This window comes from Rousettus aegyptiacus, unplaced genomic scaffold, assembly GCF_014176215.1.
Source record: "Rousettus aegyptiacus isolate mRouAeg1 unplaced genomic scaffold, mRouAeg1.p scaffold_m13_p_11, whole genome shotgun sequence".
Classification (NCBI taxonomy): Eukaryota; Metazoa; Chordata; class Mammalia; order Chiroptera; family Pteropodidae; genus Rousettus; species Rousettus aegyptiacus.
In genome coordinates this window covers 26,338,538-26,354,654 of record NW_023416286.1, presented here as the reverse complement: position 1 = coordinate 26,354,654, position 16,117 = coordinate 26,338,538, and the positions used below count along the sequence as shown (strand labels likewise).

The window sequence follows — 16,117 nt, the reverse complement described above, 5'->3', positions numbered from 1 at the left end:
TGCCTGTTACATGAATCCAGCAGTAAAAGATTTAGGATCTATCTACATAAGGAGCTGACAATTTAGAGAAAATAAACATGTAAATAAACAATTACACTAGTGATGCTTAAAATAAAATAAAATAAAATACATAAAAAGAAGAATTAGGTCCATATGAAACAGAAGAAAGATTTATTAAGTCGAGTTAGAGACAATAAAGGCTGATCAAGGGTCATCAACTTATTCCTCAAAGGCAAGGAGATAAGAAACAATGGGGCCCAGAGTGTCTGAGGCTGTGTGGGGAAGGGAATGCCTCCGTTTGGCTAAGGTGAAGCACAAAGTAAACTAGGAGAGAGAAGTGAGTTTATCGGGGTATCATCAGCTGTGCCAGAGAGCCTGGACACTATGCAGTGGGAAACACTGAAAGGTTTAAGGATTCCATGAGAGAGAGACCAGTGCTGCTCAGGAATCATCTCTGTATTACCGGAATGGCTTCACATGTGTCACAACTTTAAACTACATCAATTTCTATTACATAATTTAAATTTTTTTTCAAAATCAAACAAGGTCATTGTGTATCTTCATGCCCATTGATTGTCATGTCTTTATAATTTAATATAGGTGCTATATGAACAGCTTTAAATAATGCTGGTACACAGTAAGCATTCAATAAATGTTAGCTATAATTATACACTGACCACAAAAAAGATGAAAAGGTTCACAAATGATAAGAAGATAACATGGTTACATTAGCAAAAACTAGAAAGAAGTCTTAAGAAATTACAGAAATAGCTGGGTAACTTATTTTTTTTAAAAAAGTCGATTAGGCTAAAACTAAAAAGATTACATTTGATAGACTTTCCTAGGCATAAAATAAATAGACAAATCTAATGAATCTCTTTCAACAGGTCAGTTCACTCAGCCACTTGAAGACCTAGCAATGAAAGAAATTCAATACAGTGGCAGATATTCTCAGGGGAAACGACATAGTTTAACTGGCAAGGCAAGTTAATTGATAAGACTGGCTCTTAAAGTGTGTATGTGAATAGTTTCCTAGACTAACTTACTATCACTGCTGTTAAACTGGATAAATGCCAATTAGTAAGATTATGTGCCCTTGAATGGCAGTCTTTCTAAGTCCACTTATTCCTGGCAACGAAGACATGAAGGATTGTTCCTCATGGCATTGTCTTGTACGGTGAGCTGCACTATTTATAACCAACATGGTTTGATTTTTTAAAGAAGTGCCATAAATCCAGCTGCAAAGTAACACAAAATGCAAAATACAAACTAATAGATAATAAAAACTTGACAAGTCCAGCCTTATGAACTAAAGTAATCCACAAAGTCAAAAAACAACAGAACTAAATGGTTAAGGGAAAAAAAAAAACCAATATGAACAAACACCTAAGTTTTAAAATCTATTCCACTTTCATATTGTGCAAGGTAGATAATATGTAAAATATATACCAGATATTGAGCATTGTATCTCAGAAATCTACACACAGGCCATATTCATCAATTTATGAACACTCAACTCTCAAAACACTCTTAGAACATAAAAATGGTCCCCTGCCAAGAGGACTGAGGAGAACACTGTTCACTCACTTTCGTGCCACATACCAGATGGCTGAGGAGCAGCACACTGACAAAGCCAAGACATCAAGGAAGACAATGCAAGAGAACAATGACTCCAAGTAACTTGCTTCAAAGAGGAAGTGCAGATTAAGTTAACTTCAGCTCCTCTGTGGGTTAAATTTGTTTTAAAGGTTAGCCAGGACCCTAACAACCATCTAAAAATGTGTATCGATGAAGAAAAGGCTCCAATTAACATCTATACAATTCAGACTCATATTTTAATTTATGAGATCATGCTTTTACAACTGCAAACACAGGTAAGACACCCATTCATTTCATCTAGACAGTGAAGCTCACTACCTATACACTGCGTGATTCACCCCTCACTAAACACTTCTTTGGTGGCAATTGTTTAAATGCCACCACTTCTTAACTCTATAATCCTATTTTCCTAAATGTGCAAAAGAGCAATATGTCATCCAGAGAAAAATGTGATGGCGGAGCGTTCTTAGACTTAATACTCCTTCAAGACCAAATCTCAAATCTAGGATGCAAGTCTCCAGCCCAGCCCAACCCAGTTCAGCCCAGTCCCACACAAATAGTAGCTTTCAAATGGCTTCCTTATTCTTTAAAGAGTGAAAGGCAGTACCAGGTAGTGCTTGCATGCAAGGCTCACTTGTTCTGCCACTTAGTACCCAAGTGTCTTAGGAAAGTTATTTAACCTCTCTGTAAATGTTTCCTTACTAGTAACAGGGATAACAGTATCTCTCTGGTCAGTGTGAGAATTAAATAAGTGGTTAGAACAGCACCTGGTTGTAACACTCAGTGTCTGTGGTTTATTATTACTGATGTCCATTATCATTACTTTCATTAGCATTGAAACCAAGAAGCCAAAGAGCCCAGACTGGAAGCTGTGTTTATTTCTAAGTTCTGGCCTTTATGTATCATTCAGGATTTATATATATAAGGACATTGCACAGCCTCACGACATTCTGCTTCACAACATATTACCACCCCCAATCAGAGTTCACAGAGCTTCATAACCCAACTTCCCCCCAACCCGTATTCTATCAGTACTTAAAGCATCACTTGTTAAATGCAATGCAAAGAACTGAAGAAAAGCTGATCCTCTGTTGTCTCTGAAAACAAAATGGAATTTCCGAAGGATTTCTGATTAGATCCTATTTTCTCACCTTAAAATCCTCCTGCTTCAAAGGAGGATCCTTTCCCTAGAAGAAATTACTACCATGCCCTGCCTCAACTCAGAATCACTCACACACACACAAGAGCAGATTTTTACTCCCAAACACAGCAACAGCATATTATCATAACATAATTTCGGCCAAAGACTAATTTTAAGTCTCAGTGTGGCTAGGAATTTTGTTTCTTTTCTCTCCAACCTTTCTAGAAGAACAAAACTTAAGAACAGGACAGCAGCTGCTGCCACTTAAGGGAGGAGACAGCAATACAAAAGCCCTTTCACCAGCAAATTTCTTCACTCCCTAACCAGGCCTCCCACCAGTATCTATTTAAGCTCCTGCTGCCAGGAATTCTAGACCCAGCTCCAAAAGAGGTAATTGGTCTCACCACAGTAGACGACACTTCTAACGGCCACTCTTAACAAACTTTTCAGTCATGGCACTTGAGCTCATTAATATCCACTATATTCTATTTCCTGTCATGAGAGAACAGGCCCTACAAAAAAAAAACATAAGTCGCTGGTTGTATGCAGAATACCCTACTCTCTGCTGGGAAGGCCTGAGTGAATAATAATTTAGAGTTCTGCAACCAGGCAGAAGTCCCGGAAAAACATTCTCCTCTCATTGAGGTCAACAATACATTAGACTGGATTAGAATTCCCTTTTGTTCCCATTTTACGAATACACTCATTCTATGTCTCTACCTAAGGAAGGCCAGGGGCTGGTCTCCAAATGGGTAAACACCCCCATAATGAGAATGTAGCCAGAGTCTCTTAAGAAAAATGAAGTTCTAATTTCCCCTCCCATAGCTCATGAATGGTTATTTATCTTGTTGCAACAGCTGTACTTCCATATTAATTCATTCCGAGTCTTTTCATCAAAATGTCAATTTTAACCCTGAAAACAGGCTTGGGATTCTAAAAATAGCACAGCACTAATAAGTTTAGAATTTGCTCTTATCTTAATGAAAAACGTGGTCTCCCCAAATAAGTAGTCAGAGGGAGAAACCCTCTTTTTGGGATGCATTATACTAACAGCCAAAAACTGAACCAAAATACTCAGACTAAAGGGAAAACATACTTATGGGCATCCCATTACCATACATACATCAGCGAAACAGACCTCAACTAAGCACTGCCTCAACACAAGTTTCTCCTAACAATTTAAAAATCTTTGGCCAATCATTTTTCTAGACATATCCATAGTTTTAAAAATTAGCAAATAGCTGTTAACTTTTTATTGGTGCCCAACTAATAATTAACTTGGATGGGTACCATCGGCCAAGAACACAAAGTTGAATGGATTCCACAAATCTACAGAGGGATGCTCGGGATTCTATTCTGTGCTCAACTTTGAAGCTTACAACAAAGCAAGATGGAGAATGATGAGAAGTACAGAGTCAGACCAATCAAAACCTAAATGTGAAATTTCTGTTAAATCTACTTTATAATTAATAATAAAAAAAAAAGGAGGTAAATCTTAATGATAGCACTAGAGATGGGCCCTCTAACAAGACTGACTTTCCAAATAATTTTTCACATAACACTACCCCTTTCAAACCTCGCATGGACGAGCAATCATGTGGGCATGATTTGTCAGAACAATTCGCTAACACCCAGAGACCTCTCCAGGAAAAGCATATGATACGGTGAGAGATTATCAAATGAGTCAACTGACTGTCACCCCCACACTGCAATTACAAGTTCCCTCCCTGAAAAGCCAATTAGCAAAATATGTACAAAATTCGGAGCTGACAGGACTGTACATACTTTACATGGTCCATAGAATTTCTACTTCTAAAAAAAAATAAAGTATTTTTTAGGGGACGTTTCAAATGTAAGCAGATTTTTTTTGAAAGAAAAAGAATTTTAAAAATGGTTAAGAACTAAATTCAGATTTCTGAATACATTCTATGGTCTATAAAAAGCATACAAATGATATACATATTTGACGATACTGAAATAGGTATAACACCATAAAAATTTTGTTATATCACTCAACCAACACTATAATTAAGTCAAAGATAAAACGCAGTTTATTGGGCAGGTTTTCGGTCTCCAGGGTCAGATCAGTTAGCCCAGTATTCGATGCATGACTAGAAGAGAAGGCAGGAGCACAGCAATAATGGGCAAGGAGCAGCAACGTTCTAGGAAAGTGCTAATGTCCCGTGGGGGTCCTCACTGGTGTTCGAACTGCCCCTACTTTTCTTCCTCTGACAGGCACCTCTCTACACTTCCAACCTGCCCTAGAAATTAGTCAAACCCCAAATGAAAAATTAGCAGATCTAATTTAGGTATTTCCAGTGCTCCAAACACACTGACTTTTCCTGAAGGAATTCTACATTATGACACCAATTGTCTTGCCAGGAATCTCTAAAATAACTTCGGCTGACAATTCTACTGCCAAAAATATATCTTGTAATATATACCATGCCTGTGTGTAAGTACTATGATATCATTTTCAATTTCAAAAAGCATATAAACAGAAATATGTACATTAGATATTTTCCTCTGTAAAGCAAGTGCTACAGAATAAATGATCTAGAAATTGTAGACTTTGCTCTCACCTTTAAATCTCAATATTTATACAAATGCAGAACAGTTTCATATATACTTACCAACCTCACTGCCCTCCACTAATGGCCTGGCCTCCCACTAAGTACCACTAAGTACCACTAGGAAAGTCTGGCACTGCCATTCAGCTTAAAAACTACTATAGATCTATTTCAGGATGCTGCCTTGTTGGGCAGCGTGCTCCCTTTTTTTCTTTTCTTGGTAGTAAAAATTTCCCAATCTCTTAAGTTTATAGGTAAAAAATACTAGTTTCTAAACGAGTCTTTAAAAAGCAACAAACATGCTCTTCACTTGAAAGAAAAAAAAAACAGAAAGTAGTGCTCATACAATTTAAGTGATCAACAAAATGTAAATTAAGATTTTGGTTCTATTTTCTGTCTGAACTTTAACTTAGAACAGTTCTTTACAGGCTTTCAAAATCCACTTTGGAAAACAAAAATGTAGAAATTCACAAAACACTTCATAGTTTCAGCTTCAGTCTTGGGTATTTTTCTATGTTGACACTGTATGTGAAAATTCTAATTCATGTTGAAGAGTATGACACCCCCACCCCACCCCCTTCCTGCCAAAAAAAAGATCTACTCTACTCCTCTTTAGATGAGTAATTATTAACTTCTGTTGGGTATGCTATTTTCTCTTGAATGGGTATTTTAGATGAGTGGTAAAAATCTACATATGTGTGTAATATACATATACACATGTGTATATATACATACACATATAAAACACATGCTGTTTAACTCATTAGAAAAAGAATCCCTTGAATAAATAAGAGTACATTATAAACATTACAGCATCTAAAATAACTTATTTATAGGACAATAATTATATTTTTCATGTGCTATATGCCTATTAGATGTGGGAGCAAATAAATGGCATAGGTGTTGCCTTAAGAATTTATTTGTGGTATTACTGAATATAAACAAAATTTTAATGTAATAAAAAAATCTGAGAAAGAAGAAACATCGGTGAAATTAATAAACAAATTGAACTCCATCTATTGCTGATTAGTGTTGCAATTATCCAGTTTCCATCTTTTCCCTTTACCATTCTCAGAAGGTAGAATATTTAAAGTCAAAATAATCAATAATTTACTCTTCCATTCTTTGAACATTCAATGAACAGCTTCTACATGCCAGACACTTTTGCTAGATACTGAGGATAAAACATGCATAAGCTAAAAGCCTGCCCTTAAAGGTAGTTTGGCGGTAAATTCATGTGTTGGAAGTCTTAATCCCCAGTACCTCAGAACATGACTGAACTTGGAGACAGGGTCTTAAAAGAGATAAGTAAGTTAAAATGAGATCATTAGGGTGGTCCCTAATCCAATATGACTGGTGCCATAAGACAAGACAGACATACAGAGGGAAAGTCATGTGAAGACACAGGGAGAAGACATCCATCTACAAGCCAAGGAGAGAGGTCTGAGAGGAAATCTACCACGTCAATACCTTGATTTTTAACTTCTGGCCTCCAGAACTGTGAGAAAATAAATTTCTGTTGTTTAAGCCATCCAGTCTTCGTTATGGCACTTTCTTATGGCAGCCCTAGCAAACCAATACAAAGGCTCGCACTCATCACAGGAGAATGACAAATAACTATAGTATCTAGGAAAAGCAGCTAAATTAGATCTACGCACAAAGTGCAAAACAATACATACTCTAGCATAAATGGCTGTCTTGGAAGTTCTGGTTTGGGGACTTTATTCTAGGTAAAAGAATATCATTAACAAAGCATTGCTACCATTTCCAAAAGATATTAATAGCCTCTAATACATGCTAGGAAGCTTCCCCATGTTATTTCAAATCTTACAGTAATTTTGAGTGGCCCTATCTTAGTTGAAGAAAGTCAGTTTTAAGAAGATAAGTAACTTATCCAAAGATCACGCAACTGAAAACTGAAAGAGCCGAGATTCCATGCTAGGTCTTCTCGATTCAACATTCAACTACCCTACATCTGCCTCTCAAACAAAACCTGGAGGAGGTACTAAGAAAAGTAGATCATACAATGGATGTGTCAGTACAGTTTTCTCTGTGTGCACTGCATAATTTTGCGGGCGTGCGATCACCTCTAAATGGCACGCTAGGTGGTGGTAGTAACTATTTGAAGTCTGCACATGTACCATCTTGAAAAGTTTTGGAAGGGCTTCTCAAAGTTACAGCAAAACCACAAGATGCTTCTGATAGAGTACAAACTTAGATTTCAGTTATCAGTGATCATGATTTCAATTTTTCCCTGTTTTTCACTCATTGTATGCCAGTTCACTCAGGTTCCTTTGGTCCCATCTTCAAGGCTTACTACACATGACACCTGCAGCAGGATAAAAAAGCATGCACATGCACTTCAATACTGAGCCTAAACAGAGGCCAGTGGGGAATTGTGAAGGAGATATTTACTTTAGAAAAAAAAATGAGAGGGGAGATCAAAAGAGAAATAAGAACATATTTACCTGTTTCTTCATCTATTTTGAAAACACCAACACCAGAACCATCTCTAATGGAATAGCGGATCTCCCCATCTCTTCCTGTGTCCTCATCATGAGCGGATACTGTCATTACTGATGAACCGATAGGGACATCTTCTTTCACTATACCCTTTTCCACAAAGCTGGAAAACACTGGTGAGTTTAAGTTCTCATTTACATCAATCACCTCAACTTCAACATAGCAAGTGGATGACAGAGAAACCGGCTTCCCTTTGTCTTTGGCCCTCACTGTGAGATTGTATACTTGCTTCTTCTCGAAGTCCAACTGCTGTACAATCCTAACTGCTCCGCTGAGTTTGTCCACATCAAAGCTTCCTTCTCCATGGTCCATGAGACTGTATCTCACTTGACCAGACTGACCAAGGTCGGGATCATAGGCCTCTAACCACATGATTATGGTTCCTTCTGGAAGGTCTTCTCGAACTTTCACACGGTAATTAGGTGGAATGAAGTGAGGGGGGTTGTCATTAACATCCTCTAATGAGACCTTCAAAAGTACAGTGGAAAACAACTGAGGTTCTTCTGTGGCTTGATCCCGGGCTTCGATCTTCAAGTAATGGATGGGCTGCGCTTCAAGATCCAAAGGGTACACAACCCTGACAACACCAGTCTTGCTGTCAATTGCAAATTTATCTGTGTCTGTGAGAATAGAATAAGTCACGTGTCCATTTGATCCGAGATCTTTATCTGTGGCTTCAACCTGGATGATTTCACTATTCACCTCCTTGTCTTCACTCACTTCAACAAAATAGCTCTCCTGTAAAAACTCGGGTGGATTATCATTGGCATCCAGAACTCTGATATCTAGAAGCTGCCAAGTGGCCTTCTGCGGTATTCCAAGGTCAGATACTGTAATATTCAGGGTATATTTGTCTGTTCTTTCACGATCAAGTGGAGATAAAATTTTTAGCATTCCAGTTTCCATGTCAATAATGAAGCAACTATCCTCATTTCCTCTAGAAATCGCGTAGACCAATTTTCCATTGAAGCCAGTATCAAGGTCGGTAGCATTCATGAAAATTATGTTGGAACCCACGGGCCAGTTTTCCTTCAACTCAATACCAGTTGGGAGAGAACTTCTAAACTGTGGTGTGTGAGCATTGACAGAGTGAGAATCAAAGAAAACGTCCTCGACCTCTCCCTGACTGTGCAATCTATTCGCCTGCAGGAGTTTCTCTGCCAGCATTTTGGCAACACCAGTCTCTTCACACTGCAAGTTTACTGGCTTGCGACTGACAGCCACAGTTATGTTGATATACAATGGTGTGGCAAAATTGTCTCCATCTGTAGCTGTAATTCTCAGACTATGAAATGACACCTTTGCACCTAAACCATCCATCAGCGACTGCTTTAATGACAGTACCCCAGAGTTGGGATTTAAGCTAAACAAATCTAGTTCATTTCCAGCTTCAATCTGATAGCGGACCAACTGAAGTTCATCAGCATCAATTGCAGAAACAGTAGTTATTTGCTCTCCCACGCCTAGATCCCTGGGAATTGTTCCTTCACAATTTATTTTCTCAAACAAGGGTGTATTATCATTCAAGTTATTGAGAGTGATTGTAGCAAGGACTTCAACTTCCCGGCGGTATGGCAAGCCCCAGTCTGATGCTCGAATCCTTAGGGTATAAACCCGAGGCATCAGCTCATAGTCCAAGTTTTCTGAAGTACTCACAGCACCAGTGAAATGATTAATCACAAATGGCACAGGATTTAAATTTGCAATACTGTAAGTCACATACCCATTCTCACCCTCATCGGGGTCTACAGCACTCACACTCATGACAGTGGTGCCAATGGGCACATTCTCATCAAAAGATGCTTTGTATGCTGTCTGGGTAAATTCAGGGGGATTGCTATTAGCGCTTACGACTTTAACCACGACCCAGGTTGAGGCTCTTTTGTCACTTGTTGTTACTTCAAGTTCAAAATAGGATGTCTGATGTGTTTTAATTGGTTCTGCAATGGAAATGAGACCAGTGTTGTGATTTAAACTGAATTTAGCTTTTCCAGGTGCACTTTTGAAAACATATCTCAAATGAGAATAACTAGGCATGGCTTTTACAATGACCAGAGGTGTGTTGGCAGGAGCAAATGCACTTATTTCTGCTCTGTAAACATCTTTTTCAAACCTGACTGGCCCAGCTTTAAACTGTGGAGAAGTCACATGAATTACTTTCACAGAAGAGAACTGGGGAGGAGTTCCTTTATCTTTAGCCTGAAGTGTCAGATTGTAGCCAAAAGGAGAACTGACCCAATCGATGTCACCAATTGCTTTGACTTTATATTCTTTACTCCCTGGAGAGGACCTCACTGTTCTAAACTGTTGAAGGAGGTCGCCTGCCACAATGTTTAAAGAAGCTATTTCCCCATTGGCACCCTGATCACAGTCATCTACTGTTATGACTGCATACGTCGGGTCCTTCTCCAGTTCTGACGGTGATAACGTCACTGCTGTTATCACAGGAGCACATTCATTGGCCTGTTCTACATGCACTGTTAGCTTGGCCATGCTGCTGATACCACTGCTACCATACAATTTCATTCCACGGTCCACAGCAAGAATTTCCATCTCATAGATCTGGGTCTCCGCATAATCAAGTCTACCAGTCAAAACTACTGCACCACTGGTTGGGTGAATAGCAAACATGTCTGTTCGGTCCTTAAAACTGTAGTAAAATTCTCCATTGGTTCCTATGTCTGCATCTGTGGCACTGACTCTTGCAATACTGGTCCTTATGGCTGTGTTTTCAGGTAAAGAAACACTGTATGAGGTGGGTGAGAATAACGGTCTCAAGTCATTTGTATCCAGCACTTGTACTCTGACCACTGTCCGCGCTTCAGCATTAGTATTTTTTTCAACTGCTTTGACCACCAACATGTAATGATCTTTCACTTCTCTATTAAGAATAGCTGTATTTCCTCCTTTGGTCCTTATTCTTAGAAAGCAAAAGTCTCCAAGAATGTACTCTTCAGCTTTGAATAGATTTTCATTGTCTCCCGAGACAATTTTGTACCTTAATTCCCACGATGGATCTGTAATGTAAATGCCCATCTTTACAGGATGCCCGACATAGGTTTTAGCTGCAGAGTTTTCATGCACAGTGACATTGTACTGGAACTGTGTAAACTGCACAGGAGTCTGTTCACGTGACTGGCTCCCACCACTGTCTCCAAAATGTTGGAGGAGGAGCAGAAGCAGAAGCACCGCCAAAGGTCTCCCCATCGCTTAACTCTCAGGAACCTAAAATAGGAGAAATAAAAATCATTATTTTGGGGAAATAAAAAAAAAATGCAAATTTATTTCTTACAGCTTGTTTTAGATCTTACATTTTAATAAAGTATTTAAAGTATTTTCTACCAATGTGGACTATGAATAAAAGCAATGGTTGTAGTTTTTTTCTTTTTCCGATATAAGTTTCAATGCTGTTATTTCTCTAGTTATTAAGTTTAAGAACCTTTTTTTCATATTTTAGTGACTCAAAGAATCCTAATGAGCATCAGATGAAAGACTGCCAACTGTAGTGACTAAATTGAATCCTTATATTTAAATCTTCAAGGCAAATATTTAAAAAAAGTTAAAAAGGCAGATAAATACCCTGTTCGTGTTCACTTATATACAATAAATACTCAAAAGCTCACAACAATGCCACCACAGTATCCTGAGCATGAGAAGCTTGGAAAACGACTAATTTAAACAACACAAAACTCTCAACAGTGGTTTTATATGACATTCTGTAATGACAGCTTGTAATCTCAGTTCAAAATTTATCCTGAAATTATTTCTTTATATGAATGATTAAGTTCACTCCCTACATAATGTAAGGGTTTACTGGCTCACTTAGCATGGTATAACTATTTAAGTGTATTAAAATAATTATATCACTCAAGGGTGATGCTGAGGTCATTTCTGAACTATCCCAAGCCTCCTCCCTCCCCCGCCAAAAATGTCCATTTACAAAAGGAAAACCAGGAGCTTGAGGACGAACAGAACTTCTCTCCAAGTCAGCAAAGCACACCTCACCAACCTCATCAATGTTTTATCACCACTGCCATCAACCAGTGCCTACTGTCTCGGGGTAACTGAATAACCTGTCACCCGAGCACAAGGCACACACACACACAAGAGCCAAATCATCTAACCTAACACACGTCAAGGGCCTAATCAATGCAGCAAGGTGGCAGGCACTGTGGGAGAAGCAGAGGGAGAAGAGGAAGGAAAGGACATATGCGAAAGGTTTGCCTTTAACAAGCATGAAGGGAAGCAGTCCACGGGGTTGAGGTCTGGCACAGGAGCAGGACAGTGATGTTCAGACCAACTGTTCCCCTAAATGCCAACAGAATCACCTCATAAATCAATGTATCTTCACAAAATATCGCAGCACCAAGAGTAGAGGACAGCACTGTACCCTTGGCAAAGTGACTCTCAAACGAATATCCGCAAAGTGTGAACGCTACCAAAAGTGAACGAAACAGCAGACTGGAGGGCTGGTTGAACAGCCAGGCTGAAATTAGTACGGCGACATTAATGTAAAGTATCTCGCCTCAACTAGCTACTGCCAACTTTGCCCCATTACTTGTTTCATTAGGGGGAAAAAAAAATGACCTGATATGCTGAAAGCAATTAGAAGGTTAACTGATATTAAATCATGTTCAAGCTGGGCATCCTACTTGTTCTTTAGCTCTCTTGTTTTTTTTTTCAGATCAGCAGAGAAAGTCAAGAAATTAGATAGATTTTTGGCCTCCAGAAGAACAATTAAGAACATAGGAAAATAACATTAAACAAAATAAACAATTTGCCCCAAAAACTATTTCTTGATTTGGTCAATAGTCCTAATATCCAGGGAAATTTGAATATTATGTAATGAGCCAGTAATTTTTAGTAAAACAAGTGAAAACTTCAATTCAATTCCTCCTACAGATATTGAGAAACTGCTATGAAACAAACCATGAAAGGTACATAGAATTAAAAACTATTTTAAAAGACAGAGATCCCCATCTCAAGGCATTTACCAACTAGGAACACACATACAAAGAAATGCTTTAAAGAACACTTAAAAAGATGATGTTAAACAACCATTATCTTTTGTTTTAGGAAACATTATTACTATCATCCAGTTTACAACAAAGTATTATACCAGGATACTACTGCAAGCAACTAAAATATTTTTTGCTTAATTTTACATAAAAAACATTATGCATTAAAAAGAATAAACACTCTATATGTTGATACGTAAAGATGTCCAACATACTAACTGGAAAAACTAAACTGATCCCATTTATGTTTGTAAAAAGCGGGGGAGGGGAGATAAATTGTGCGTAGTGTATATAAAGGTGCTGTAAAAAAAAAAATACAGAAAAATTCTCAAAAGATTAAAAAGAAAATGTTAATAGTGGTAACTTGTGGAGAATAAGTAGCTGGAAGACTGTTTACATTTTCATTTTTCTATGTGAATTTTTTGGCATATGTTAGTTATTCTTATCATTCACTCACTCACTTCATCAATTATCTGATTTGTTTAATGAATATTTAATGAGCACCTACTATGTGTAAGGAACAGTTATAGATGCTGGGGATTCAAAAGTGAACCAAGCAAACTACCAACAAATCCTCATGGTAGATACATTTCCTTGTGACAAACAAGTAAACAAAAAGACACTGATGATTTGGTGCTAAGGAGAAACATAAACAGAGCAGAGAGAATGTGGTCAAGAACCTGAAAGGGAAGAGAGAAACCTCACTTCGAAAAGACCAGGGTTTCTCAGCCTCAGCACTACTGATATTTTGGAATTCTTTTTTTGAGGGTGGGGGTAGAGTAAGAGTTGTCCCAGGCACTGTAAGATGTTTCATATTATTCTTGGTCTCCACCCACTAGAAGCCTGCAGCTACTGATCCAACCCTGCTCCAGCCTCACCCAACTAAAAATCTCTCCAGACATTGCCATATGTCCCCTGAGGCTCAAAATCACCTCCAGGAGAGAAGTCTAATTAGAAAAACAACAAAGGAACCATTGTGGCTGGAGCACACGGGTAAGGGGAGGGCAGTAATGGGTATTTTTTAAAATAAAGTTTTAATTTTAGAATAGTTTCAGATTTACAGAAAAGTTTGGGAGATAGTTTCCTCTATTGTTAACATCTCACATTATTATGGTACATTTGTCACAACTAATGAAGTAATATTGATACACTGTTATTAACTATTTAAGTCCAATACCCTTTTTCTGTTCCTGGATCCCAAACAAGACCACCATATTACACTGAATCATCATTATCTCTGATTCTTCTGGAATGTAAGAGTTTCTCTAATTTTCTTGGTTTTTAATGACCTTGACAGCTTTGAGAAGTACTAGTCAGGTATTTTGTAAAACATCCCTCAATTGGAATCTGCCTGATGTTTTCCTTGTGATTATGTTGGGGCTATGTGTTGGGGGTGGGGCGGGGGAAGGAGGGGAGATCACAGAGGTGAAGTGCCATTTTTATGGCATCACATCACCATGACTTACTGATACTGATGTTGACCTTGTTCACTTAAAGTAGTGCTCAGTTAGGTTTTTCCACAGTAAACTTACGTTTTCCTTCCTTCCTGTACTGTACTCTTTAGAAGGAAGTCACTAGGTGCAGCCCATACTTAAGGGATGGAGAATTATGCTACATGAATTATTTAGAATTCTTCTACAAGAGAGATTTGTCTATTCTCTTCCATTTATGTATTTATATCCAATCATTCCTTTAGATCAATACGGACCCATTGAGGAAGGGTGATTTTTAAGACTGAATTTTACTACAAATAAAATGAGAAACTACTTGGGGATGTCGAACAGGGAGTGGCATGCTCTAACTTAAAGTGAAGAGTGGCTCTGGGATCTGTGTTGAGAAGGAAATGCAGAATGACCAAGGCAAAAGCTGCCACTGCAACAGTAGAGGTGAGAGACTACAGTGGCTTGACCCAAAAATGATTATGGTGAAGGTAGGAAGAGGTGGTCAAATTCTGGATCTATTTCAGGATTTGCTGATGAATTGGATTGAGGGGCTGAGGCAGGATGAGAAAAGAAGAGGTATCAAAGAAGATTCCAAGGATTGTGTGCTGAGCAAGAACTAAGCTGTCAGATACTGAAGAGGGAAGACAGAGAGGAACAGGTTTTCAGGAGTAAGATGAGTTCAGTTTTGGACAAGTTGTAACGATTGAGTGGGCAGTTAGACATGTGGAAGAGGTCCGGCCTGGTGATATAAATTTGAGAGTGGTGAGAATATATAAGATGGCATTTACAACCACAAAACTGAGATTACCAATGGACAGAGCACCAATAGAAGAAAAGACACCAAGGACAGAGCCCTGTTGCTCCCCTAGATTTAGAGGACAGCAGAGAAGAGGAACCAGTGAAGGAGCTACAGCAGCCTTTGAAGAAGGAGAAGCAAGAATAGTTAATGGTGTGATAAAGACATGATAAGCAAATCTTTTTGAACGTTTGAAGCCTAACATTAGAACTTGTAAATAAATGACCCATAAATAACTGGCTGGTGTCACCCTGTCCCTACCAGCACCACTGAAAGGCCCTGGACACCCCCATCACTCCCAGGAAAACATCCAACATGTCAAGTGACTGCAGCTGTTCCTCGGCCATTGCATCTCACTCATGCAGTCCAACCACAGCCTCTGCCACCACCCACTTCCTTCTCACAACTGGAATCCCAAACACGCACCTCCATCACCTTTCACAACTCACCTGCCACGGTGCTCATGGGACACACTGCAGCTGGAATAAACTTTCTGCACCACATACATAACCAAGAACTTTAAAAACCTTAAATGTACTTGTGCAAAGTTGGCTAACAGAATGCCATTATGATTCAAATAAATTATTAAATACAGTTCTTTTGATCAGAAAAAGGGTCTACTTTTTAGGATATTGTTAACCTTATAGTAATGTAACCAAGAACTGTAAACTCAGGTTTCACTACAAAATGCCATGATCAAAAAATAAACATAAATAAACATAAAACTATGGCTGTTATTCTGTACAAAACAAATGATAAAGCTGAAGGGGAAAAAAACAAAAAAAAAATGGTACTAATACCATTTCACCTAAAAAGTATGTTATTACCTAAAGTTCATGCTTATGAAAATTAAGCTCCAAAAACCATTTTAGCCAGAGGCTACACTTTAATATTTAGAAGGTAATCACACTACTTGAACTCACAATAATTTAGTATTTCTTCCACACATTCTCCAAAGTGAAAACAAAGAATATTTACTTAGTTCGGCCTTTAGGGAAAAGGGCCTCAGGTCCAAAGCTTAAATTTCT

At 38.4% G+C, this 16,117-nt stretch overlaps 1 protein-coding gene across 8 annotated transcripts in view; it reads right to left on the bottom strand.

Moving 5' to 3' along the window:
* FAT1 (FAT atypical cadherin 1) overlaps nt 1-16,117 on the bottom strand; it is a 125,882-nt gene that overhangs the window by 97,334 nt on the left and 12,431 nt on the right. For 6 of the 8 annotated variants that reach the window (XM_016143907.2, XM_016143908.2, XM_016143903.2 and 3 more), the window contains one exon: nt 7,779-11,058. In XM_016143907.2, coding sequence (XP_015999393.2) covers nt 7,779-11,040 — 3,262 coding nt within the window. In that variant the 5' untranslated portion in view covers nt 11,041-11,058. Of the gene's footprint in view, nt 1-7,778; nt 11,059-16,117 lie in introns of those variants that run through there. The other 2 variants (XM_036228651.1, XM_036228650.1) reach the window with 2 other exon arrangements.